This window comes from Sinohyriopsis cumingii, chromosome 11, assembly GCF_028554795.1.
Source record: "Sinohyriopsis cumingii isolate HCF-2022 chromosome 11, ASM2855479v2, whole genome shotgun sequence".
In the NCBI taxonomy this organism is placed as follows: domain Eukaryota; kingdom Metazoa; phylum Mollusca; class Bivalvia; order Unionida; family Unionidae; genus Sinohyriopsis; species Sinohyriopsis cumingii.
This window is the reverse complement of record NC_142971.1, coordinates 36,300,073-36,327,089: the sequence shown is the minus strand read 5'-3', so window position 1 is coordinate 36,327,089 and position 27,017 is coordinate 36,300,073. Positions and strand designations below refer to the sequence as shown.

Below are 27,017 nucleotides of genomic sequence, written 5' to 3'. Positions count from 1 at the left end.
CTACAGCTGAAGACTGTTCCCGTAAAGGTTATGTCTTTTTCAACACACTAACAATACCTGGTTGGTTGGGCAGACCTCGCTGTAAGACATTTTGCCATTAAGATAGTTTGCCTCATAGGCTTTTTGTGTCCTTTAGGAAGCCATGCCATTAAAGGTTATTGGAGCATGCATTTTTCATCACACATTATCTGGTTTGGCTGGGAAGAGCCTGCTGTAAGATATTTTGCCTTATATGTGTTTTATTTTGTTCAGGAAGCCACCCATAAAGGTTATTGATGTAGATATTTCTCAATATACAATCAATACATTGTTTGGTTGGGCAGAGCCTGCTGTACGGTATTTGCCTTACATGCCTTTTGTTGGGCAAGAAGTAATCCATTCAGTGAACAGCTTCCGGACAAAACTCATTGTTTTGTTTTGTGACTAGACATTGAGAATTTACTCTATAAGTACCCTGGTGATGGAGAACATTCAACGACAGAGAACTCAAGGTAATTGGGATTTTCACTCAATCCAATTATTAATGTCATATAAATGAAAATTTGTAGGAAATCTGTTCATGTATATGAATTTAGAAATGTGACTTTCAGAAAAATATTTGATTGTTTGTTCACGGGTCTGTTCTGAAAACCCGATCCGTTTGTTGTGTACCCATCAATAACATAAAATGGAAGTCTCGGCTTCCTGCTGTTGGTTTGATTCTTAACCCTTCGATCGGATATGAACGGCTTTTTTCCTCAATTCTGTAACTTTGATAGGTAAACAACGTGTCGAAGAAGTATCTGTTTCAGGCATATACTTATCGTCAGATAGAGAATAAAAACCAATGAGAGTAAAGACAAGGAACATATTTATATACCAAATGAAAAAGAATCAATGACTGGGAAATGTCTTTATGTATGCAGCGAATGCTGGCGATAGGTTTTCTTAGCATTACTTCATCAACAGGGAGGGGTTCATTACAAATAAAATTAAGAGTCTAACCTGTAATAATATAACGTGTTATATTGTTACAGGTTAGACTCCTAATTTTATTTGTAACGAACCCCTGTGACTGCCCCTAGTCCTGCAATGTAAGACATAACATATGTTATTTTTGTTTTAGTGCCTGACGCCCAAAGCTATAAATATTCGTCGAGGTCTTACATGTAGAACTATGCTGCACGGTGTTTTGAGAGTTGCTGTACTTTGTACCACATTAGTGTAAATCATACCGCACAGCATCGCGAATGATATCCGCGTCTGTTGGTCAGCGAATTTTCAGGTTCATTAAATGTAGCGCACGAAGCATTTCAACACCATTCGACTATTCATAGAGCGTAACGCATTTCATTAAATACATTACCAGACTGGGTGGTTTGTTTACATCAAAGTTGTCGATATAGTCGATTTGCTTATTAAAGAGTGATCAGCTTTCCTGTTTGGCTATATTCGGCCATAATGTAGTTGCTTCTGTTTGATTTCTTTGCAGTATCAGTTATGGACTCTTTCCAGAACTCTGGATGAACATGGTGGATTACATGTTCACAGAACAGTATTTCTCAGCGTGTATCAAATTAATGGTTTTGTGCAGTCTCAATATGAAATGCATTTAAATTATTCAGGCATGAAACAAATTCAGTAATTTTAACTATATTTTGAGACACAGATATGAAAATTCAATGAGAATTAACACATGCAGATAATCATTCATAATGCTGTGTGGAACGAACCATAGCTTGAATTTCCTCTGACCTTTCCCATCCCATCTTAGATATTTGGACATTTATGTTAAGGTGTGGTGGCAGAGCTAATTGTCTATCGAAAAGTTGGAATTGCCTCAAAGGTCTTCGAAACGCTTAATCACGATTATTTGGATGCATATTTTTTATCTGTTATGTAGAAAATATCTTATGCAGGAGTCCTCTTTATGCACGCAATAGTTTGGCAGCAAATTCAAAGGCTTGCCAATCCTGCTGAGTGTGAAAATGTGCTGATCAAATGATCATTTTAGCTGTGCTGTTATTTACAATGACAGAATCAGTGGCTGAAAGGTCCCCAGATGTACATGTTGTCATTATAAGAGTACATCAAAAGAACCTGATGCAATAGCTAAGTGGCATGTTTAAAGACTTTGACTAGCTGCATAGTAATGATATTTACAGTGACTGAATTCAGAGGCAGAAAGACCCAGAGATGTACATGTCATTATAAGAGTACATCAAATGAACAAATTTAGCTTTCATTAATATTGTGTTATTTCCTAATGTAGCAGAATAAGTAGTGCATGTGACCTCGAAATCAAGACATGTTGAGACTAAGACGAAATGCCATTTGTAAAATTTGGATAAGTAATTTGGGCTTAAACAGCAGATTGATGAACATTGTGATGATATTCAGAAGAGTGCTAAAGTTGCTAAAATTGATAGTTTGGATGGAACAGTAGCCAAATGTAAGAAAGAGGTAATGCCTGTATTCATGTTTGGAATAAGGCCTTTCCTTAAATTGACAAATTTCAGTCTCACTAAAATGGACAAACGAGCCAGTCAGTGGTGTGAGGAATTTGGAAAATTAAACTCAAAGACAACCAATGGTTCTTCTCATCTGGACATTTAGCCACTTCAGGTATGCCCAATATGCTTATGGGGATGGCAACTGTTGTTGGTTGGACTATTTTGGTAAAAATAGGAGTTCTGGACTCCTAGTTTTAAAATCCTAGTGAGATCTCTGTGCCTCCACTGTGTGGTGGCATCATAGGGTAGCCATGTACTAGTGGGCCTAGCAAATTTAAATGATGTTGTATCAAGTCATACCTGAATGAAAACAATAGAAAAATGATTTATTTTCTCAGAAATTGTAAGTATTGTATTCGCTATGCCTCTAATCCACTGGCAGATGAGACAGTGATGATGAAATTTGACCTGATATTCACAGTTTGCATTGCTAGTCACATGATAATCTGAGTTTTCTCTGACTCTTGATATTTGGAAATTTATGTTTTGGTCCGAGTCATTTGCCTATCGAAAAGTTGGAATTTGCTGGCATCATGTGGTGATGGCATTGGGTAGCGGCTTGCTAGCCAGCATAGCAAACTTGAAAGACCTTTCATTGAGATATACCTGCATGATATTGATAGGCATATGATTTCTTTTCTCAGAAATCGAGAATATCTTTAATCCACTGACAGACAAGAAGAAACTTCATTATTGATGAAATTTGCCCTGGAACTCACCATTTGCATTTCTACACCCCATCAGAAATGTCAAAATATAAGAAATGGGGTGGGATGGGTTAGAAGAAACTCAGATGAGTCATATGACTACTCAAATCTCAATAGCAACATGTCCATCACATTAGAGGTTCATTAGTCGTGTGATATTTCCAATATTGTTGAAGAAAAAACAACAACAGGGAAACATTGTACTGAAAGCCTGAAATTGAGGAAACTGCCTTGGAATGGTCAGTTGACAATTAGACAACTCAATGTAATGAAATTTTATTTAGTTGCTTCAACTGATTGGAAATAAATACTCCACCAATAGATTAAAGTCCTTTTTTTCATTATAGTATCAAATTTGCTCAAAAATCACTGGATCCTCTTGGCTTGAATAACCAGAAAGATGTTCAGGACTGTTCGAAGATTCTGCAGAAAATTGGGTAAGGGAGTAAGATTGTTAACATTTGAGAAATTAATCGAAATAAGCTTTATTATAGAACATAAATTTGATATCTCTTTATGGATGAACTTGTAAATCAAACAATCGTAACCTTGCTTTTAGAAGTTCAGGTGTCCTGTTGCATTTTCATGAGGGCCAGTATAATTGACACTTGAAATTTTATTTCAGATAATTGAATCATAAAATATATGCCTTTTATTTATACAAACATGGTACTAAATATGTAAATTTAACAGGTATTCTCATAGTAACAGTTTTTATCAATGTAATAACAGAAATTTCATGTAATATGCAGAAGGTTGCCACTGGTCATTACATGGAACCAAATACAGAACAATTGCTATTTTTCATTCTGTGCAATACACTTTTAACAAGCACAGTACAAAAGTTAACACTAAAAGTAAGGAGTATTTTATGTCTTTGGTTTACAAAACTTAAGGGGCATGTAGTTTTATATTTTGAAGTTTTGGATCTGACATTAAAAATGAAAAGTTATTTATGTGTTGGTAGTCTTAAAATTAGAAGACAAAGTATGTTTATGAAACTGCCCATATAACCTAAGTTTTGGTTTGTTTATTATATTGTATTTTTATAATCTTTTCTTGAAGGACAGGGAAAAATATAACCAGAGTAAGATATGTTGTAGAATATTCATTGTGAACCTGAATTTGGCACAAAAAATGTGGCAAACTAAATGTCTCCTCTTACTACTTCAGAGAATGTCTGTGGTACCCAGGGTTAATAGAAAGGTTCAGCTGTAAGTACTGGTATTGGTACCATGTCCAATCATCATGCTACCCATGACTTCAGAACATGGTTCAGCTTTAAATACTGGATTTGATATGTCCAGTCATGCTATCCATGGTTTCATAAAAGGGTTCAGCATTCAGTTCTGGATTTGGTACCATGTACATCCTTTATACCACCCATAATTTCATAAAAGGGTTCAGTGGTAAGCACTAGATTTGGGTGCAATTCTGTGGTCTAAAATTAAGTAACAGAAAATAGTGAATGAACCTTAATATAAAAACCCAAAATGCAATAAGAGTACCATGATGAGGGTCAAAAGCTCATTTCCAGAACATTCTAAGTTTTAAACAAGGTAAGGTATTTCACTTAAATTGTAGTAAAGAACATGGCATACATAGGTAGAATGGGAATTCCTGAGGGAAAAACCAATGTCCTGAACTCAAATTTAAATAAACATGTTAACCTACAAGTAATAATTATCTTAAAATATAAGCTACACTCAAACAAAAAATAGCTATGTTATATGTTGTTTACAAAATGACTCTTACATTCTTAAATTGTGGACTTACACACAATACAAATTAAATATACATAACTGATGTCCAGTCATTTGCCACCCATGGTTTCATAAAAATAGTTAAACTGTAAGTACTGGATTTGGGACCATGTCCAGTCATTATGTTAATAATTTGGACCAAAATGTCAGAATTGAAAACAAAGGAATTTTGCAAATGGAGTAATGAAGTTTGATATTTGTTTCAGATTTTCAGTGTACTACAGCAGTGGTCACCACTGAAAATGAACTTTTAAGAATAACGAGGTTTAAATTCATTATTTATTTTCACATTGAAGTTCAGTATTTAGTAGCTTAAAATTTGGAATGGACTATTTTACAAACTTAGCAAGTCAAGATGAAATTACTAATAGGGTGAGTCAAGTACGAAGTGTAAATATCACCTAAAAAAGTAAAGAATATATTTCTTAATTTCAGCTAAAGATACAGAAACAGTTCTGTTTTGTTGATATTACTAATTGGACTTATCTCTTACTACTTGTTACAATCATTCACACCAATTTAAATGCAAAATTGAGGCATGAAAGTGATGCTGATGAAAAGAGAAGTGTCCACCTTGATCCACCAAAAAGGAAACCCTTTGGTGAAAGAGAAAATATATTTCTTGAGATGGGTTTTTATTTAGTACAAATCTAAATATTTTGTGCAGTTTTATAGCTGGGCACTTAATTTATACAGCATAATATTTCAAAAGTTTTTATTCATCTTTATGATTTGTTTTCATGTTGGTCAGAAAACAGTCCATTCCTTATTTGTTCTTTCTTAACTGGTCAAAATTTTATGTATCAGGACTAGGTTGATTTGGTGTTGGTGTTTTGTTTATACTTAATATTGGTGTAGAATTTATGTAATGTTTCTAACCTTGTTTATCATTTGGGCTTGTTGAATACACTGTTGAAACATGCACCACATAAGGCGTGGAATTAACCTAGTGACAGAGCTCATACTCAATAACATGCACCGAAACCCAATATAACACATCTTGCTCTAACACAAATTCAGATATATCATGGTCATGGCATTCCTTTCTAAATTTTAAAATATTTAACCCATTTATTGAAGAAATACCAAGTTTTAACATAAAAATGACAAAGAATTGGATTATATAATTTGGTAAGATGTGTTGTATTCTTCTAGAAAAAAATGTCTTATCACTGTCTTGCTTTAAATGAATAAGGATGCTAATTGTTGATATTTGTGAATGTTCATTTTATTTGAGTCTATAGTCAATCACATCACTCTCATCTCAGCTTATATTTAAAAGATGTCTGCTCTTTAATGAGTTGATAATTGTTAATCTAATTATTATTGAACCATTCACAATAAAGCCATCAAGCCTTTTCTTATGTTTGTGTTCAGTGCTTCCTGTGCACAAGCATGGCTTAATCCAGGGTAAACAGTAGCCAACTGATGTTTACTCCATCAAGACAGATTCACAAATGAGAAACGAAGAATACAATGGTTTTTAAAAAAGGAGGTTTCTCACAAAATGTTATAAATCAGTTAATTTACCTATGTGACTAATGAAATTGCTAATCATTGCTGCCAGTTTTACAGCTTGTAGTTGTTCAGATTATCTGTCACTGTTATTAAAAACTGGAATAATTGAAGCTGCCATCATGCATCTGGCATGACCGTGTTGTGAGACTATCATAATACAATCAGCTAATGAGTGAATTGTATTGCCTAGTCCTGAAATAAAATGACAGTTTGTTTATTAACAGTTCAAGCTGAAGTCAAAAGAATTCTTTTCTGTCATTCATGCTGGAGTCAAAAGATTTATGTACAGTTATTCATGCTATAGTGAAAAGAAGTATGTACAGTTATTTATGCTGTAGTAAAAAGAATTAGTGCATTTATTCATGCTTTAGTCAAAAGAATTATTTACTGTAGTCAGATTTATAAGGAATCTTAATTCTAAGTGTTTAAAATTTATACAAATACTGTTTAGTTACATAATGAACTGGGGCCCTGAGTGGTTGAGTGGTTAAAGCGCTCTCCGTTACGGAGCACTGCTATCTCACCTCTGTCTGCACGGGTTTGAGTCTCAGATTCGGCTAATGTGGGTATGTGAGAAAGCTTGTCAGTAGCTTCTCATGGGTCAGTGGTTCTTTCCAGGGTTTTCCTGGGTTCTTCCTCCACCATTTATACCGGCCACCATGTATAGCCTATCGTGCACTGAAAAATGGCATTAAACCCTACACTGACAACAACAACATAATAAACTGTACACATTCCTTATTTTTCCTTATGGTACTTTTGGATTTTGCATTGAACTTAGACACGTTATGTTATGCATTGAAATTATATTCAGATTTGTGTGAAGGATACCAATCATTCTTTATATATGGCTGCCATTATGAGAAGCAAAAGCTTCCAGCAAAAACTGCTTCCCTGAAATTGCTCAGGATAATTTGGTGATACTTGACAGAAGGCATTCTGGCGTTATGGGCTTTCAAATTTGGAAAATTGTGTTATTTCATCATCAGATATGCCCACCATTACTAAGTATAAAGTCTTTTAATTGAATTCTTTTAAAAAAAAACACTTATCATATTTGATAGAAAGCATCCTGGACTGAAGAGTTTTAAGTTATACAAATGATGCCAGTCTACCTTTAAATATGGCTGTAGCTGTCAACATCTAACAAAACACAAATCCTGATGAATAAAGTTCCTAATAAACTTAGTGGCATTCCAAATAATCTCCAATGCTGAAGGTGTTAATGTGCTTGTAGTGGCCAGTAGTCTCTATTGTACTAATGTACCAGTGGCCTGAATTGTAATGGACGTGCCAACAGTTTCTTGTTGAATCACGGTTCTATAATCCAGGGCTTCCTTGGTCGAATTCACTATACTTCCCAGTTAATGTCTATCCACGAATATTATTATTTCCAGTTAATAAATAAACTGAACACATAAATTCCAGCCCATATCAGATACTGAACATAACAAATAATTCTGCTTCAAGATCTCGAATGAATAATTTCTAGAGAAGCAAGTTTGTAGAAAAAAACTAAGACACAAACGAAGAGCCAGGGTGTAGGACAAAAGTTATTTCCAGAACACTCCAAACTATATTTAGACAAAGTCTGACACTAAAAGTAAAATAAACAACATGATAATCATAATATCCTTGACTCAGACCAAGATAGTGATCCTGATATTTAAATTAAACTTGCAGAGAAATACAAACTGTGTATTAGTTGTTTACAGATTTTAAAAAAATGAATGATCCTAATTAGGTAGACATTGGATTTGATTTTGGACAAAGTTGGCCCCAAAAATATAATTTTACATAACCAATAGCATATAATAAATACAAAATTAACAAACAATAAAAATTAAATATGTCATCACTTACCATATATATAATTGCTTATAATATGAGTCTGACTGCAAACTGCACAGATCCAGATCTGCACAATGTGCCAGCAGATCTGGCTCAGTGCAGTTTGTTAGGAGTAATCAGTAGAACAAACAACATAGACCCTGATCTGCATGTATATTATGCTATGTTGGATCAGGATATTTTTTGTTTGCAGTTGACTCAACTTATAAGCAAATATATACAGTATTTCTCTGTATGCATACAAGTCATGGTTATATACATTTCAAGTATCAATAATGGTTATTGTGACTATGGATAAAATCCCTCCATATCATTGGTACTTACTCTTTTATGCCTTGCACAGCCCACATAAAGTTTGCATTGACAATTTAGATACTTTATATAGAAGAAATACAGGCGAAAATCCATTGTATAATCATTATAAAGTGATCCCTTATCAGTTCTTGTTATATGAGAGTTTGTCCCCAAAAAATGTACATAGTAATTTCTTACTTAAATTACCTTGCTACATGTATCCCAAATATTTCTGTATTTGAGTTTGGCGCAGAAAGTTTCCAGTTTGATTGAGGCTAACAGGTTTACATGTGTAAATGGCTTAGTTTAGTTTACTGTCAGTATTGCAGAAATGACCTGTTACAGTCTATGATATATTTCCTTTGCTTAAAAGGACTGTTTTCAGCTAATTCATTGCTTAAAGTATGGGTGATTTTTCCAATGATGTGGCACAGCTTGCACCATGCATTGCACATCAGGTTCATTTGCTGATGATACAAACTATTCTTTAAATTTTACATTTACATTTTAAAAACATTTTAATTAGCAGAACTTTTGATGAGTATTTTTTTAAAACAAACACCTATTCAAGTTTTTAAAACCACAGTTATTTTAGAGCCTACATGCAGTGCACATATCCAGGTCATAGGTCTAATTGTGTTAATGATTTTCTTTAATTGTGAATTAGCACAACAATGTTCTGGATGTTGTTCCTAGCATGTCAACAAAGACATGTCCTAGATGTTGTTCCTAACATGTCAACAAAGACATGTCTTATAAATTGATTCCTGTTATAATAAGAGGTAAAAGATGTACAGCAAATGAAACAGTGGCACATTGAGTGAGGTACAGCATGTGCAGTGTCAACATTTTTAATATAAATAGCTGCCGCTGTAAGCCTAACTTGAAGATTGGGGAAAAGGTTGAGTTTCAGATAGATTCATTTAAATGCCATCATTTGTTATTGCATACTTTGTATGTGTTTTGACATTTGTGAAAAATTTGCATCCCTAACTTTGATTAAATGTACTGTGAAATTTTCATGCCATATTGAAAGTATTTTTACATTGAAGCTTGTATCTACAAAATAATGTAATCAATAATGCAGTGCAAGATAATGACACATATTGTTTGCTTCTTAATTTCAATAACAAAAAGCACCTTATAGATGTAAGTAACACATCATTTATCACTTACGGATCTTGACACACATGATGCTATCACTAATATATTATATTCAGAATATTGTGCTTTTTCATATATGTGAAGCTCTAGCTAATTTAGCTAATTCTATTACCCTCTTTAAATAAGGTCATTATTATTATTATTATTATGCATCACATGGCAGAGAATTATAAATATATTTTTATATACCTGTACTCAAAATCTTTATAGCAGTCTGCATGTTTCCTCTGATTTTATTTCTCTGATGTTCCCCTGGCATGCCTTGATTTTAAAATTGACCTTGAATACTTTACTCAAACTGCTGTGAAGTACCCCATCTAGGCATTTTTTTAATGCATCTTTTGGTTTTACATTGTTCATCACATTACTGGCATAATTAATGAGGAATGAATATATTGGTGCAACAAAAGTAATCAACTGATCAAACAATTAGCCATTCGACTTTTTGTAGATTTGAAACACAGTAACTTAAAAATGGACATTTCAGATTACAGCAATAGCGGACAGACTGGCAATAGACAAAGTATCACCCCATAAGCTCAACATCGCAACTGTACTTTTTCTAAGCATTTCAGGCCCAACATGCTTAAAATGCCATGTGATTTGAAGCGATGAAGTCAGAGATGCCTTTACAAAAATCTCAGGGAGAACCCTGCATGATCCAAGTCTTTGTCAGAAGAGATAACAAAATATTTCTTGAATATTTGTTCATTTAAGGATTTTACTAATAATCTGTAAGAGGCTGTTCATATTTGAATATTTAAGTTTTTCAGAGACTTGTTTCTTGAGGTGCAATGGATAAATTTATGTGTATCATTAGTCTTGTTAATACTGTATAATGTTCAGAGGATTTTTCCATGCTGGCAATTTCTTTTCTTCAATATGTCTTTGCACTGTGTCTTCTTTTGAAAAGGATTTTTAGCTATTCTGGAGTTTATGGGCAGATCTATTATCTGCTTGCTAGTCTGTCATTAGCTATTCTGGAGTTTATGGCCAGATCTATTAACTGCTTGCTAGTCTGTCATTAGCTATTCTGGAGTTTATGGGCAGATCTGTTATCTGCTTGCTAGTCTGTCATTAGCTATTCTGGAATTTATGGCCAGATCTATTAACTGCTTGCTAGTCTGTCATTAGCTATTCTGGAGTTTATGGGCAGATCTGTTATCTGCTTGCTAGTCTGTCATTAGCTATTCTGGAATTTATGGGCAGATCTATTATCTGCTTGCTAGTCTGTCATTAGCTATTCTGGAGTTTATGGGCAGATCTGTTATCTGCTTGCTAGTCTGTCATTAGCTATTCTGGAATTTATGGGCAGATCTATTAACTGCTTGCTAGTCTGTCATTAGCGGTAAGTTTGTTAGCGCTACTTCTTCTAAACTGCCATCAAACTTTATATACATGTCATTAGATCTAAATGCAGCTTATTAAAAATGATGCTGCTTGAACATTCAATATGGCCACCACAGCAGCAATCTTGAAAATCTCGTTATTGCTACTTCACCTGAATAGATGGTCATATCAGCATGTGGTTTCCACTAAAAGATTTCCTGTGGTGTTTAGTTGGTCCTAAGTGAAACTGGTTCTGAACTGATAACCTATATAGCCACCATTATGCCCATCTCAAAAATCTTGTTTTTGCCACTTCTGCTGAATCGTAAGTCATACTACCGATGGAGTTTTCACCAGAAGACTTGGTCCTAAATGAAAACTACGTCAATCTTATTTCCAGTATGGCTGCCACAGTCGCTGTCTTAAACATTTAATTGGGGGCGCTCACCAGATAATATGTACTTTTGAGAGAGTGACGTATGTAAGGTGAAGTAGTTCGCATTTAAAACATGCACAGTGGAGAGAATGTTGGCATACCTCTATGCTACATTAATGTAATGTGGATGATATTTCTTTTGGATATTGTACTTTTGGAAATTTTACATGATTTAAGCACACTGCTAACTAAAATGACTGCTCCCTTGTGCTAAAAAATCAGTCTGAATTAGTCTAAAGTACACTATACATAGCAGCTATTAAAATAGGGAAAATGAATTTTGCCAGACTAGACAATACCAGCTTCTGAAAGTGCAATGAATGAATTACCAAATATATAAAATGTAAAAAAAAAGTTATCGGCTCTTTTTTATACAATTTACCTCTGAAGTTCAGGAAGTGAAAATGACCAAGTAGAGCTAGCACTTTTTTGAAAGGTGCACATTTGAAGTAAGGCCAAGCTGTATACTCTATAACCCATAGTACACTTATCAATAATACACCAAAATATAGGGAATTAAAGGCTCTTTGCATTATACCTAAGATATACAAGGTCTTTTTTAAATAGCCAGTATAACCAGTGAGGAAAGCCGGGAAAATTCTTCTTCTTTAAAATCCTAACCTTATGCAAAATACGAAACTGTAGAGCGCCACCATTGCTAGTCCACCTTGATGAAATTGTCATATCAATGACAGGGTTTGCACAAAAAATCTGCTTTTGATGTTTACTTGGTATGACACGAAAATTATGAGGATTTGACATGCAGTATGGTCACCATGGCAGCCATCTTGAAAATCTTGCTTCTTGCATATGGAAAGTCATATCAGAAATGGGTTTTAACCAGTAGACTAATTATGGTATACAGTTGATCCTGAATGAAAACTGACCTCAAATATAGCTGCCACAACCATGTTGAAAATTTTGTCACTAGCTTTCCTGAATTGATGGTCATATCATCATGAAGTTTTTGCCAAAAGTCTTTGTTAGTGTCCAGTTTGTGCTGAATGAAATGGTGTTGATCTTACATCCAGTATGGCTGTCATAGTGACTAATTTGACAATTGTTTCACTCAAGAAAATCAGAGAATGGTTTCAACACTCAGCATTTAAAAAGAAGAAATGGTCTTATCTCAAAATCCTGGAAATGTACTTATAAAGTTGAGTTCCAGTCCATTAAATGTTTTCATTTATTTAGCGAAGATCTTAGAATATTTTAAAGTAAAATATATGTTTTCTTCACATTTTTTAATTTCATTTCATGTGATAAATATAACCTTGGTAATACAGGTAGGTCCATCTGACTGCCATCTGTGCATTAGTTTGTTTCATTAGTATATTTCTGATTTGATGTATCGTCCATCCTTCACATTTTAAATAATTTGCATAGTTAGCCCCTGGAGAAATACTGGTTACATGTACTTAATCAATCTTTTTGTCTCTTGGTGAAATGGTCACATACTGTCCAACCACAAAACAGTGATAATGCAGGGTCTGAGGTGATTTGGGTCAGTCTACCACATGTATTAAACTCTGTGGATAGTTTTATTTTGGGTTATCCTCCCATTAGAAAATGCAGTTGAAATTAATTTCATTAAAATTGGAATGATTCTTAGAATTGGGCCACCATAAATAAATGTTCTCTCTCACCCATCTCTGCAAGCAAAGGGTCACTTATGCGGAACAAAGTGGATCGTTAGTTATATGGTTGAACAAGATGTCTAAAGCCAAAGATATGATACCATTTTACATTTTGCTACAAATTCATGTTACATGTTTGTCTTTTGTCAGTGTATTTCCCATTATATAGTAACAGTAAACATCTCACACATCTTGGCTGCTTTGGGCTCCATTTATTTACACATTATAATATTTGACTCTGACAGATTTGATTATTCAATAGTTTGTGTTTTTAATAATATCATAATAATAAGACACTCTAAATTTTACAGTAATTTTGACCAGGCAATCAGAATATATAAAGGGACATAAATTCTTATCCTGAGGTAATTAGATTGGTTGCCTCCCTTGATAATTATTTTGACAGCTGTGTAGCACTTAAAACAAAATCATTTCAGTAGAGAACACTTATTAAAGGTAATTGCTTTAATATTTTTATCAAAATATTGTATGAATTTTTAATTCAATTATTTGGTAAGAATTAAAAATAAACAAGGTTTGAAATATATATCATTAAAGTTGCATGTATTTTGAGGGCTATCAATTGCAAATTATGTTAAAAGAAGATATTATTTAATTTACTGTTACCTGAACCATCCATGCCATTTCTGTATTTAATAATTTGATTTTTTTTTGTTTTGATTTATTTTAGGCATGAAGAAGATCTGTACTTTGCTGACTATTGCCTGCTTGTGTCTCTATCTTGTATCAGTAGTGGCCAGAATTCCAAGTAAGGATGCCATTTTACATTTTCACTGAAACTCATTTTAGAGTGTGTGAGTGTGATTTGGATTTTAGAGGTGTATCTTTTTTGAATGGTTGTTTTAAAACAAACCTTCAAAAACAATCTTACTAAAACAGTGTACAGACTGTAGAAATAATGGTAAAAAAATTTGTAGTTGTTATTTTCCTTGGTTCTAGCTCCAGTATATTCACATAATATAAAAGTAAACTCTAAAAAAAATTTATTTCTATTTTAATCTACAATGGAAATTAAGCAAGGATCATAATGCATGTCATCAGCAAGTGTTTTTTTTTGTTGTTGTACATAATGAGATAAAAGAGTCACTTTGTTTGTTATAAGTCAAAACAATGACATTGCGATTTGTTTAGATTTTCGGTCAGGTTGTTGGAATCTTACATGGGATAAGGTTTGCAGGTGAGAATTTTTTAGCAGAATTCTTTTATTAAATGTGCTACTAAAAGCTATATTTACAATTTTGATAATTCTCATTGTTGATGTGAAAGGCATGAAAAGTATGAAACTCAAATTATTGATGACAGAAATCTTTGATATCCACATTTCTTCATTAATTAACTGTATTTTTGGAGTCATTGTGGGAAGTGAGACATATCACCTTCTGGTTTATTCATCAAATATCTTTTAAGGTTTTGGTTAAAGTTTCTCATTAATATATTATGAACTGACATTACACACAGGCCCTGGCCTTGTTTTGGGGGCACCAATATTCATTGGTTTTGTACATCCTTCAAACAGCAAATTTAAATAAATATCTAACAAACAATAATCCTTCTCTGGAAATGGTAGGACCACATCCCAATCCATAAATTGAAGTACAGGTAAAATAGTCATTAGTTTATGGAAACAAAAATTGATTACAGAGTAATTTGCCATTTGTTTAACTTGCACTTGTTCATTTTGCTTTTCAAACATAGATTAAAAGTGTACAATTTCTCTAACTTTACCCGTTCTGGCAGAGGCATTTTTGTTGTTGTCAAGCTAAATTTAGAGTTGTATTGATAACATATATATATACAGAAATATTTTTAGACCAGAAGAGTTAATGTGATGGTCATCTGTCTGTTCATTAACACAAGCTTGTATCATTACTTCTTTTAAATAGCGAGGATTGGCTTAAAACTTGACACATACATTTATGCGAACTTCTAGTTAGCCATAAATGAAAATGGTGCTACCAGGGCTACTGATATGGCCATCCCAGTGGAACTTTTGCTCTTCCAGAAAGGATGATCATGTTGAAATGGATTTTCACTAAATGACTTATTATGATGTCTTGTTCATTGTGGCTTCTGGAATACAAGTTTGTGGGAATCCTGCGGTTCATGACAGGTTGGCCCAAATAAAATAAAAATAATTGTGCCAAATATCCCACAGTTCAGTTGATGCTGGCACAATTTCTGTATTTGGGTGTTGGTATTTATTTTAAATTAAAAAAAAGAATGAGTTTGAACGAAAGCAGATATATTTCTGTTCTCATATCACTTAATGAATTCTTTCATCAAGAACATTCCACCTCCCCTCTTCTGGTGATCATCTTTAAAAAATAATTAGTTTGTTCAGGCCTTTTAGACAAACATTATGCAATCCTTTCAAACTCAAAACTATTTTAGTCTTTTCCCAAATGTATTCATGCTAATATTACACTTTTATAGGTTGAAAAATGTAGAGTGCAGATGTTTATCTTGCTGTCACATGTACACTATGATTAAAACAGTATAAACAAGATTTCTTTCCTTTATATCACTCATAATTGACAAGTTGGACACTTAGAGACTATGATCTGGAATAGAATTATGTACTCGCATTATTTTCAAGCTGCCATTAAAGATACAAAGCCTATTTTTATGTATTGTCTGCTCATCAGCTCATTACTTAAGGATTGGGCTGTGAACAGTTTTGGAGGGATGAATTAGGGCCAAGTCTACAGCAACATGGATAGATCTGGGGGGAATGCTGGTTGCCTAAATGACTTATATTTTTTTCCACCAAGAATGTGTTACTATATATGGTGCAGGAAAGAATATAAATAATGCTAACATTAACATACTGTAGCAGCTATATGCTGCAAACTTTTTGTTTCCTCTCTACAGTTTCAGTTTGTGTGAATTTGCATTCACCAATTTATGTATGTCAACTATCTGGGTGAGCACTATTAGGCCCACATGGTCCTCTTGTTGTTTTTTGAACTGGTGATTTATGAGTAAACGTAAATGTTTATATTTCATCACTAATCACTGGGTTCTGTTGTCATATAATATTATGTGCACATGTTTTGAACATGGATTCTATATTAAAAATATTTTTTATTGTGTGCAGAACAAAGTTAAAACAGCATAATAAAAGCAGCTACAAACTTCAACTTTACAATTACCATAAAAAAATTTAAGTAGGATTTGTAAATTGTCTGCATTTAGTCTTCGTAACTTAGACAATTCATAACTTCTACCTTTACATAAAATGTTGTTTTTCAGCTACAATATCATGAATAATGTCAAGTCTCAAACATAAAAATTCCCATGATCAATTAGCTATCACTTTCTTTTGTTTAGCCACCCATGATCAATTAGCTATCTCTTTCATTTGCCCAGCCACACATAATCAATTAGCTATGACATTCATTTGTCTGCCCACACATGATCAATTAGTTTTCACGTTCGTTTGTCTAGCCACACATGATCAGTTAGCTAGGACATTTATTTGTCCAGCCTCACATGATTAATTAGCTATCACATTCTAGCCACACTTGATCAGTTATCTATCACTTTAATTTGCCCAGCCACACATGATCAATTAGCTATAACATTCAGTTCTCAAACCACACATAAACAATTAGCTTTCACATTCATTTGCCCAGCCACACATGATCAGTTAGTTATTACATTCATTTGTCTACCCACACATGGTCAGTAAGCTGTCACATTCTCTTGTCTAGCCATTTAATGCTTAATCTCTTTTGTAGAGGCAATATATGAAGAGTGTGATTTCCTTGGCATATAACATGTAAATTTTAATTTGATAGAGAGCCGTCAAGTATGGGATGTCAGTGGTCTGGAGAAAAGTCCAGGTAGGTTTCAGTTAAAAAAAGTAGATGGTAAATAAAGTACTGACATACATTTTGCAGAATTTTTGTAGGATTTTAAAACATTGTCTCTTAATTTTTACTCTATTCCATTGAATATTTTAGATTGTTAACAGTATTATTTTTTATTTATTCTTTTTCTGGCCATATATGATGCCAAAAGAAACTGAAGTGGAGAAGAGTCTTTTCCTGTAACTCACTCAGGATATGATGACTTGTTAAATACTACTGGAAAGATTTTATCTTCATGGTTTATCATGTGTAACTGCACTGTACATACACATCAGTTACAGTGTGCAAGTATTTCAACACAAGACATGTATTTCTTATGTGTGACATGTTTAATCATATGAAACACATTTTAAGGTCATGTCTGTGATAAATATTGTAATGACATTTTCAAGATACCAGTATCGGCTCTGTGCAGCTGTCTACTCTGACTGAAGTATCGGTTGACACAAACATAAAGTAGTGCAGGTTTTGACATTTTATGTTTACATATAATGGATCAGGTATTGCTAGTCAGATTCAGTGACCGAGACATGATTGAGACTAGTGACATAAATGGAACATGGTACTAATTGTCCAGTAAATTGTTAAAGTCATAGATGCATAAGTAGCAAGTTTGTTTCTGCACTTGATATCAGAACAATGGAAGACTGTTTTCCAAAACTTATGAGTAGGTATCTGGAAAGAAAAATAATAAAAAAAATACAAACTTACTGACAAGACCTAGTCATCTGAATGATGCCAATATGTTCTTCCTCTAGCTGGACCCTACCATCCTAAATGTTTACTTAGTATTTCAAGTATCATATGTTAGTCAAGTTTTGAAACTCTTGCACAAAATGAACAGACACAGCCATTTCATTATTCAAAATATTTTCAAGTAAGATCTGAAGTTTAACAGTTTTGTAGGGGGGGCCCCGAGTGGTCGAGTGGTCTAAAGTGCTCACTGTTACGGATCACTACCATCTCACCTATGTCTGCGTGAGTTCAAGTCTCAGATTCGGCTAATATGGTTATGTGAGAAAGCTTGCTAGTAGCTTCTTGTGGGTCGGTGGTTCTTTCCGGAGGTTTCCCGGGTTCTTCATCCACCATTTATGTATAGCCTATCTTGTGCTGAAAAATGGCGTTAAACCCTACTACAACAACAACAACAGTTTTGTAATGGGGGGCTGGAAATTTCTGTAATTATTGAAAACTACTATTTCTTCTCTGCAAACAAATGTATTTTGACTTTAAGTTGCATGTTTACTCTGTGACATGGTAGAGTGCAATCAGTCTAAATTCTAAAAGAATAATGATAAAATCAATTATTGAGCATACTTTGCCAGCGTGGTTTTTATTTATGCTAGAAGATTTTAGACTGGTCACCCTCTTTTGAGGTGACCCCTTTTGTATTTTAAAATATGGCCTAAAAAAGGGATGGCCTCTTGTTTGAGGGAAGAAATAGGGACAGATTTGATATATAGGCATATTGTGGTAAAATAGATCTTTTTAGGTGCAAATTGGGGAGGTTTGAAACTTGTCCCATAAGGGAGCTACATGATCATTGCCTATTTCATTATTCTGATCTTATTACCTTTCTATAACACATCATTGTTGGTTCTAATCACTTTTTAGATACTAAATGTGGTCTCAAGTGCCCCTATGGACAGTATGCATTCTATGTGAAAACAGGCTTGGAGAAGAATGAGGCTCCAACTATTTGTTTTGAAGATACCATGTAAGTTAAGGATTATGACTGGTGTAAGCTATTGTTTTTTTTTTTTCAATTATTTAAATCATACAAGAATGCAGTTCTTGCATGCATTTATTTTGCACATTTTATGTTCTATGTATGTGTGTGAAACAAAGCAAACTGTGAAATGCTAATTATATTCTCGTGATTATTCTGTTATGAATTAGGTTTGTTCCATTTAAACATACATTGGTACCCAGGGAAGGCACTTTAAAAAAGTGTATGCTGGGTACTTTGATTGCTCAAAGAGTTCATATGAAAATGATACAAAATTCTAAGTTGTATCAAGGTGTGACTACTCCCTTGCCTTTCTAGGGTCCATGCATGTTTTACTAGTATTAAGTTTATTTTTTTTTACTTAAAAGGTATTTTGTTTTAACCAGCTTAAACTGTTTTAGAATTTTTGTCAAATACTCCATAAAAACAGATCAAGATAAAATAAAGTGGGCTCCATGTGGCCAAGTGGTCTTGAACACTCTCCTTTACTGATCACTGCCATCTTACATCTGTCTTTATGGGTTTGAGTCTTGAGCTCAGCCAGTGTGGGTATGTGAAAAAGGTTGCCAGAAGCTTCTCATGGGTCAGTGATTCTTAAAGGGGTTTTCTTGGGTTCTTCCTCGACCTGTAATACTGGGTGCCATGTATAGCTTATTGTGTGTTGAAAAATAGCTTTAAACCAACAGCATAGCTGCCAACCCTCATGATTTTGCCGTGAATTTCACGACTTTTTCAGCAATTCATTGATTCATGCCGCATGCAAGAAAATCACGAATTCCCCAAATCTCAATTGTTTTAAATCTTTAATAAAATAACTGATTTCCCGTTAAGCGCTAGTCATGATGTCAGTAGTTGCTGAAATGGTCTGGTACTGCTGGCCACGATATTAGTGGAACTATAGCTGATTGGTACTGTTGGCCCAGTAGCAAGCATTTTAGCGTATTTTAATCTATATGTATAAGAGTAGTTTTACAAATGCTTTTGGGAGGAACTGGGGCCTAACTGGAATTTTCCTCTGTGCATGCATCACAGACACTTATTTGAATTATCATTCGGTATTGCATCTTGAAAATGTCTTCACCAACAAGGAAAAAGAAATGTATTGCACAAAAAGTGAAGTTTAGTTTGGAATATACCAAAAATTGGCTATGCATTCAGTTATCAAACACCGATATACATCATGCTTTTTACATGCAGTGTGCCACAAATTTTAGCATTGGGCATACTTTCAGACATTGATAAGGCTCATATTTACATGTATGTAAATTGATAAAGTAAGATCACCTACTAGAAACATGCTCAAGGAAATATTTACATGTATGTAAATTGATAACAAGGAAATATTTACATGTATGTAAATTAATAACCAGGAAATATTTACATGTATGTAAATTGATAAAGTAAGATCACCTACTTGAAAAATGTCCAAGGAAATATTTACATGTAAATTGATAACAAGGAAATATTTACACATAAGTAAATTGATAACAAGGAAATATTTACTTGTATGTAAATTGATAAAATAAGATCACCTACTTGAAATATGTCCAAGGAAATATTTACATGTATGTAAATTGATACAGTAAGATCACCTACTAGAAATATGTCAAGGAAATATTTACATGTATGTAAATTGATAACAAGGAAATATTTACATGTATGTAAATTGATAACAAGGAAATATTTACATGTATGTAAATTGATAAACTAAGATCATGTATGAGCGATATGTTCATGGAAGTATTAATTAAATGCTATAAAGAAGGCTCATTTACTTTAAAGTTTTATCCTCCTACCCAAAGGTGCAGTGGATATAGCGATAGTGATTATCATATTTTCCATTTGTCCAGTCATTAGTTGGTCAGTCATTCTGTCCATCCATCTGCCCTTAGACCAGTGGTTTCTGCAACATAATATTAATTTCCTGTGCTCTTCTTTTCTCAAACTTCATATGTGCCTTACAGATGTATAGAGACAGAAGCCTATTGAAATTGGGTTTGCTAGGTTCAAGTTCAGCTATCAATTGTTTTGTTACAGTGCAATACAGAATTTTTATGATTAACTGAAAACATATACAGGTTGCCAAGAGTAAAATAATGTATGTGGAGAGACCTGACTAGCCTGTTTATATTTTCTACATTATGTTGTGCACACAAATTGTTGGTGTAATTTGTTTGTATTTACCCATTGTTCCAAAATGTGGGTGGTGGTATTGTCGGTTTGCAAAAATGTTTACTGTCAATGAATCCACACTTACATTGTTACACTGTATGATGCTAATAAATATGAATGTCAAGTGATCAATTACTGGCATGTGATTAGATAAAATGCATACTCAGCTTTCTTGCCATATTTTCAGCTATATCAGTCCTGCAAGAGATAATGGTCAGAGAGGAATAAATGCCATTTTTATTGATCGTAAGTATTTACTAGTGCATTACTAATAAAAAGACTAAAAGAGTTCATACTGTAAGTAATTTACGTGTATGATAATAATATCACTATTGACTTTCTAGATACTCACACAAACACTGGATATAACAGAGACCCTGAAAATCATTTTGTTATATCCAAAATTATCAAATGGCCATTAATTTTGGAACCGTTTTTTGATAGAAAAGAACTCTTTTAGATAGAAAAGTATTGACATGGAATGATGTTCACATAAGGTCCTGGTCATTATACAGTAAAACCTGTTATGAGAGACCGCCCCTTCTGCCAACCAAAAGTGGTCTCTCAAGACAGGTGGTCTCTCATAAGAGGTGTGTGAAAATGGACTGGTTTTCAGGGTCAATAGTTAGCATTATTGAAAAATAAATAATACCCATACTCACTGTACATGCATCATATCCTTTATTCATGAATCTTGTTAAATATTGCATGCATTCCTCTCAAAATATCTTTATATAATAAAGATATACATCTATCAAACAACGAGAATAAAATTTATATTTCAACATCACATTAATATGTACAAAAAATGAACAGTTAGATATGATGTATATATCTTATTTTATACACTTATTCACTTGTTTTTTTAAAAGAAATCCATTATACTTTTTTGTTGACATGTTTTACTCAGCTATTTGGTCTGAACATGTATCTCAATTATTGCCTTTTCCGGAATCAACTTTCCACTTACTGGTATGTTTTTACTCCTTGCAACACAAAACCACTCCCATACTCGCTCGTTGAGATCTCCGTAAACTGTCCGTCGTGCCGTGGCATATTTCATCTGTGCTTGTGCACCTTTCTGCCATTCATTTCTAATGGACTTCTTGTCTTTGATTACATTCTGAACTTGCGTTTTACCGACGCTTAAGCTGACTGCTATTTTGCGAGTGGTCTCGCCTTTTTCATTTCGTTCAATGACATTAATCCTTTCTTCCAGCGTTAAAATGTTTCTTTTTTTCAGTGGAGATTCTGCCGTTGTTATTAGTGTTGACGTTACAAAGACTATCGGTTTTGATCAGGTTTTGGGGAATTGTGGAATAAATATATATTATGTACCAATGAATGAAACCAAAAGACATTATTAACTCATCAAGAAACAATACATTTATTCTGAGACGAAGTTTAAATCAACAGCGTTATAGCTCGATAAACAAATGTTCCGACCATCTGCACCCACGTAAACAGATTGTGGCTTGGTGAAACACTAACAAAAGAAATAAAAAATAATTTTAAAAAAATCTGGAAATGATTCTCACTTACTAGTATTAAAGACAATGAGCTCATTCACCCTCCAGGCATTATGGATTAACTGGAAAGCAAACGACGTACTCAAACCAACACTGAAGCCCTTTCAAACGATTTCTCACTTGGACATAAGGACTACCGGCGTTTTGTGAGTTTTCATAAAGATAAAGAAAAATACAAACCTCTAAATTGACTGCGTATATCCATCATTACTCCCTTTGATGTTACTCTTACTGGCTATTCACATGACTGCGGCACTACAATGGCGGTTAGTGACATGTACTTTAGTCTGGTTTACTGCAGTTTACAAATGACACCGTACGCTGGAGTTGTAAATTTCACAAAACTGGTACTGTAGCAAGACAAATTATTTTTAAATACTTTATTAGAGCAATCTTTGCTATTTATGCAGTCTTTGTTACAAAGGATTAAATGATGGTTAGAGGTGTTTATCCCGATGTATGGTTGTTCAACTACAGTGTTATTTAATGTGCACTTTGTTTGCTTACTACATTTATCCCGAGCTCTAGTGTTTACAAAGGATTAAGTTAAAGTCAGTGGTGTCAATCTGTTTTGATTTTTTGGCGATGCGGTCGTTCATAGCAGTGTCAAAATGCATATTTTGCCAAGAAATCGTGGTCGCTGGTCGCGTTCAGCAGGTGGTCGTTCATAACAGAGCGTTTATATAGTAAAACCGATCCGTGCATTACGATTGTGGTCGGAAATGACAGGTGGTCGCTCATAGCAGAGGTCGCTCATGACAGGTTTTACTGTACCAGTATATTCTATAAGTCAACAAAACCTCTAAGTGGAATTTTTGTTGTTGCATCAGTGTTGATGGTCTTACATGATTGATATTTTAAAAAAAACCTAAATAATTTGTGGGCATAAATTTTTTTCATACATGTATTGACCACTCATCTGGCCTAGTGGTTAAAGCATCCACCTTGGATGTTGGAGCTCATGGATTTATTTAAAAACAGTTACAAATTGGTTGGGTGTAGATTGACGAAAACTGTTGATCATGATCATTAAGTGTGATTCATGCAAATAAAATTCTGTTAAATTTATGCATGCAGACTTGAATAAGACCAAACTGATATTTCTGCTACCAAGAGTGTTATCTAGTAGTCTTCAGAACATTACAATCAATGTATAATGCACGATATAATGTCAAAAGTCAGATTTCATAATTGCAGGCAGAAATTTTTGGTTGGATGGCAGTACAAGATATTTCCTATTTTCATTAAATACATAACTCGATCATAATACCTTAAGAGAACTGTAGTTGTTCTCTTAAGGTATTATGATCAAGTAATGTATTTGTCTCACAAAACCAGCTTTCCCAGGGTAAAATGTTTTAGGTAAAAAGCTTAGTCATCTGCCCTCCTATGTGCCAGTTAGAGTGATCTCTCTTTATACTGGGATAGATGCTACATCCTGTGAATACTTAAATTTCTACTGGAGTTGGAGGCACATTGTCCATATGGATGTGACTGGGGGGGAGGCTGGGAGGGTATATGTGTATTATTCTTTGGTAAGTACTATTGAAGAAACATGTTCTACTAGAGAAAGACTGGTTTCTTCAAATACATTACCTGATCATAATACCTTAAGAGAATAAGTAAGAGTTGGAGGGAGTTAGATAACTCTAGATAACCTGACTGGAGAATATACTCAAACCATCTGGGAGCAGCTTCAGAAGGAAAGCTATTTCCCTCCTACAAATCCAGTGGAAGTCATTAATCCAAATCTGTATGAAGCTGTTGATTGACCCAGGAAGGTATCCTATTGCTCCATTGTTATAGGTCCTACCAGGTCAAATGACCCAGGAAGGTATCCTGTTGCTCCATTGTTATAGGTCATACCAGGTCAAATGACCCAGGAAGGTATCCTGTTGCTCCATTGTTATAGGTCCTACCAGGTCAGATGACCCAGGAAGGTATCCTGTTGCTCCATTGTTATAGGTCCTACCAGGTCAAATGACCCAGGAAGGCATCCTGTTGCTCCATTGTTATAGGTCCTACCAGGTCAAATGACCCAGGAAGGCATCATGTTGCTCCATTGTTATAGGTCCTACCAGGTTGAGCTGAGCATTTTGGGATAAAAGACCTCTGAGATAAAAGCTGGAGAAAGTCTATTCTGACCTCCATCCCACAGTATGGATAATATCAGGTAACAGTTTCAATGAAATGCAATACATGTGGCAACTGTCCTAACTTTGCAAGCTGAAATACATAACAAATTTATTTGATTTGGGAATATTTCCCACAATGTGGCACAAATAATCCAAGGTATGTGAGGCAGCTTCTGGATAACCTGACTGGAGAATATACTTCAACCTTATGGGAGTGGCTTTAAATGGGAAAATGTTTCCCTCCTGCAAATCCAGTGTAGCTGCATCCATATGAAGCTGTCAAATGACACAGGAAGGTAATCTGTGTTGCTCCTTGGCTATAGGTCCTACAGGTCAAATGACCCAGGAAGGTAACCTCCTTGGCTACAGGTCCTACAGGTCAAATGACCCAGGAAGGTAACCTCCTTGGCTATAGGTCCTACAGGTCAAATGACCCAGGAAGGTAGCCTTCTTGGCTATAGGTCCTACAGGTCAAATGACCCAGGAAGGTAACCTCCTTGGGTATAGGTCCAATAGGTCAAATGACCCAGGTTGGTAACCTCCTTGGCTATAGGTCAAACAGGTCAAATAACCCTATAGGTCCTACAGGTCAAGTAGATCATTTTGGGATGAAAGATCTTTGAGATAAAAGCTGGAAAAATGGGACTATGACCTCCATCCCACATCATGGATAACGCCAGGTAACATTTTCAGTAAAATGCAATCCTTGAGGCAATTGCCCTAACTTTATGAGCTGAAATGCATAGCAAATTCATTTGATGTGGGATTATTTCCAGCACATGGGACAAGTAAGGTAGTATATCCAGGATGAAAGTGTGCCGATATATCATTGCCCTCTTTTTTACCATCATTGCACCAGCTCAGTCCTTTTAAGTACCTCGTCAGAGCTCACACTGGGACCTGTAGACATACAGCTTAGACAGGTATTTCACTGTAAAAGTCTGATTCCCCATGAATGGAAGCCTTTTCATGGCAATGAGAGCAGGGGCCGTCATGAGTTATATGGTCCCACCCTTTTGAAACTGCAAGTAGTTTGGGTCAACTGATAAAGCAGGTGTCTCACTAATTCTGCCTGTTATCACTAGTATTCTGCCTGTTATCACTAGTGCAAGTAGGAGCCAGGTCTGTTATGAGCCAAGGGCCTGTGTCAAAAAGAAAATAATTTGAGTGCTGCAGTGGCAATGATGTTGATGATTGTTGAAGTGACAGTGGGTGTGATGGTTAGGGCATTGCCATTGACGATTCTGGCAGTAGCAATGAGTGTGATGATTAGGGCAGTTACATTGATCATAATTGTGGTAGTGGTAATGAGTTTGAAGATGATTATGGCACATGCTATGATAATAATGATTGTACTAGTTACTACAGTTAATACTACTGTGAGTCATGCATCGTAGAATTGCAGCTGCTACCTGGAATAACTATAGTGGGGCCTGATAAGTCATTACTGTGAAGTTAAATTTGTTGGGTTGATGAAAGCGATAACAAATATTATATGCTGACAGTATCTACGTTTGGAAATTTGATGTATTTTTGTAATGTCTTTCACATCAAGCTACCTGTAAAGGGTTTGCTTATAAAGATCCATCATGATTCATTTTGAAGGTCAGAAATTAGCCTCATAACGTCAGACATAAAATTTCATGTATCCTTTCTCCATGTTAATAATATTTGACTATTTTTCAGCTGAAATATGCCAGAATTCTCCTGAGAACTTATTTGGAAAAAATAGAACATTTTGCATACATTTAAAAAGATTGTTATGGTGGAGTTGCCTTTCATACTTGATCATTGATTGAACTGTGGGATTGCTTCAGTTAGGGGAAGTACATGCTGGTTGTTTTTTTATATTAAACCCTGTCAAACATAAATTTTACTAGGGAATTGATAAGTTGAATTTCATTACCAAATAGGTAACATCAGAAAAACCATACATTTGACAGTGCCATGTAGATGTGCTGAACTAATGGAACTGTTAGGTAATGAAAACAGTTTTTATTTTAAATGATTATGTGATAATTGTAGGAAACAATTTGAACAGATTTCATGCATGTTTTCAGATATTTTAAGTTTATTTCAATTTATTTTGCAGATAAAACAGGAAAAGTTATCGACACACAAACATTCGATACATATTTAGATGGTGAGTAGTTTATTGTTAAAATCTCATTTATGTTATTAATTATGCAACAACGTTAGAAAAATTTGATTTCAAAATAAAATTTTCTTAAACAACTATACCTAAACTATTCACCCTGATATGTTTGGAGTTCCTGTCACTTATGTGACAGCAGAACCATAACTCTGTTAAAAGGTATTTAGCAGAATCCTCGAATCCTTCATAAAGGTTATGGAAGACACTTGTTCA

General features: G+C 34.4%; 1 protein-coding gene across 3 annotated transcripts in view; it reads left to right on the top strand.

Moving 5' to 3' along the window:
* The first annotated feature begins 749 nt into the window (after window positions 1-749).
* LOC149787914 (protein O-linked-mannose beta-1,2-N-acetylglucosaminyltransferase 1-like) overlaps window positions 750-27,017 on the top strand; it is a 164,523-nt gene continuing 138,255 nt past the window's right edge. Inside the window, exons 1-7 of one of the 3 annotated variants that reach the window (XM_089974161.1) lie at window positions 750-832; window positions 3,547-3,636; window positions 13,883-13,960; window positions 17,013-17,057; window positions 18,699-18,801; window positions 21,173-21,231; window positions 26,742-26,792. In XM_089974161.1, the coding sequence (XP_089830287.1) occupies window positions 3,600-3,636; window positions 13,883-13,960; window positions 17,013-17,057; window positions 18,699-18,801; window positions 21,173-21,231; window positions 26,742-26,792 (373 nt within the window). In that variant the 5' untranslated portion in view covers window positions 750-832; window positions 3,547-3,599. Of the gene's footprint in view, window positions 898-3,546; window positions 3,637-5,168; window positions 5,227-13,882; window positions 13,961-17,012; window positions 17,058-18,698; window positions 18,802-21,172; window positions 21,232-26,741; window positions 26,793-27,017 lie in introns of those variants that run through there. The other 2 variants (XM_089974160.1, XM_089974162.1) reach the window with 2 other exon arrangements.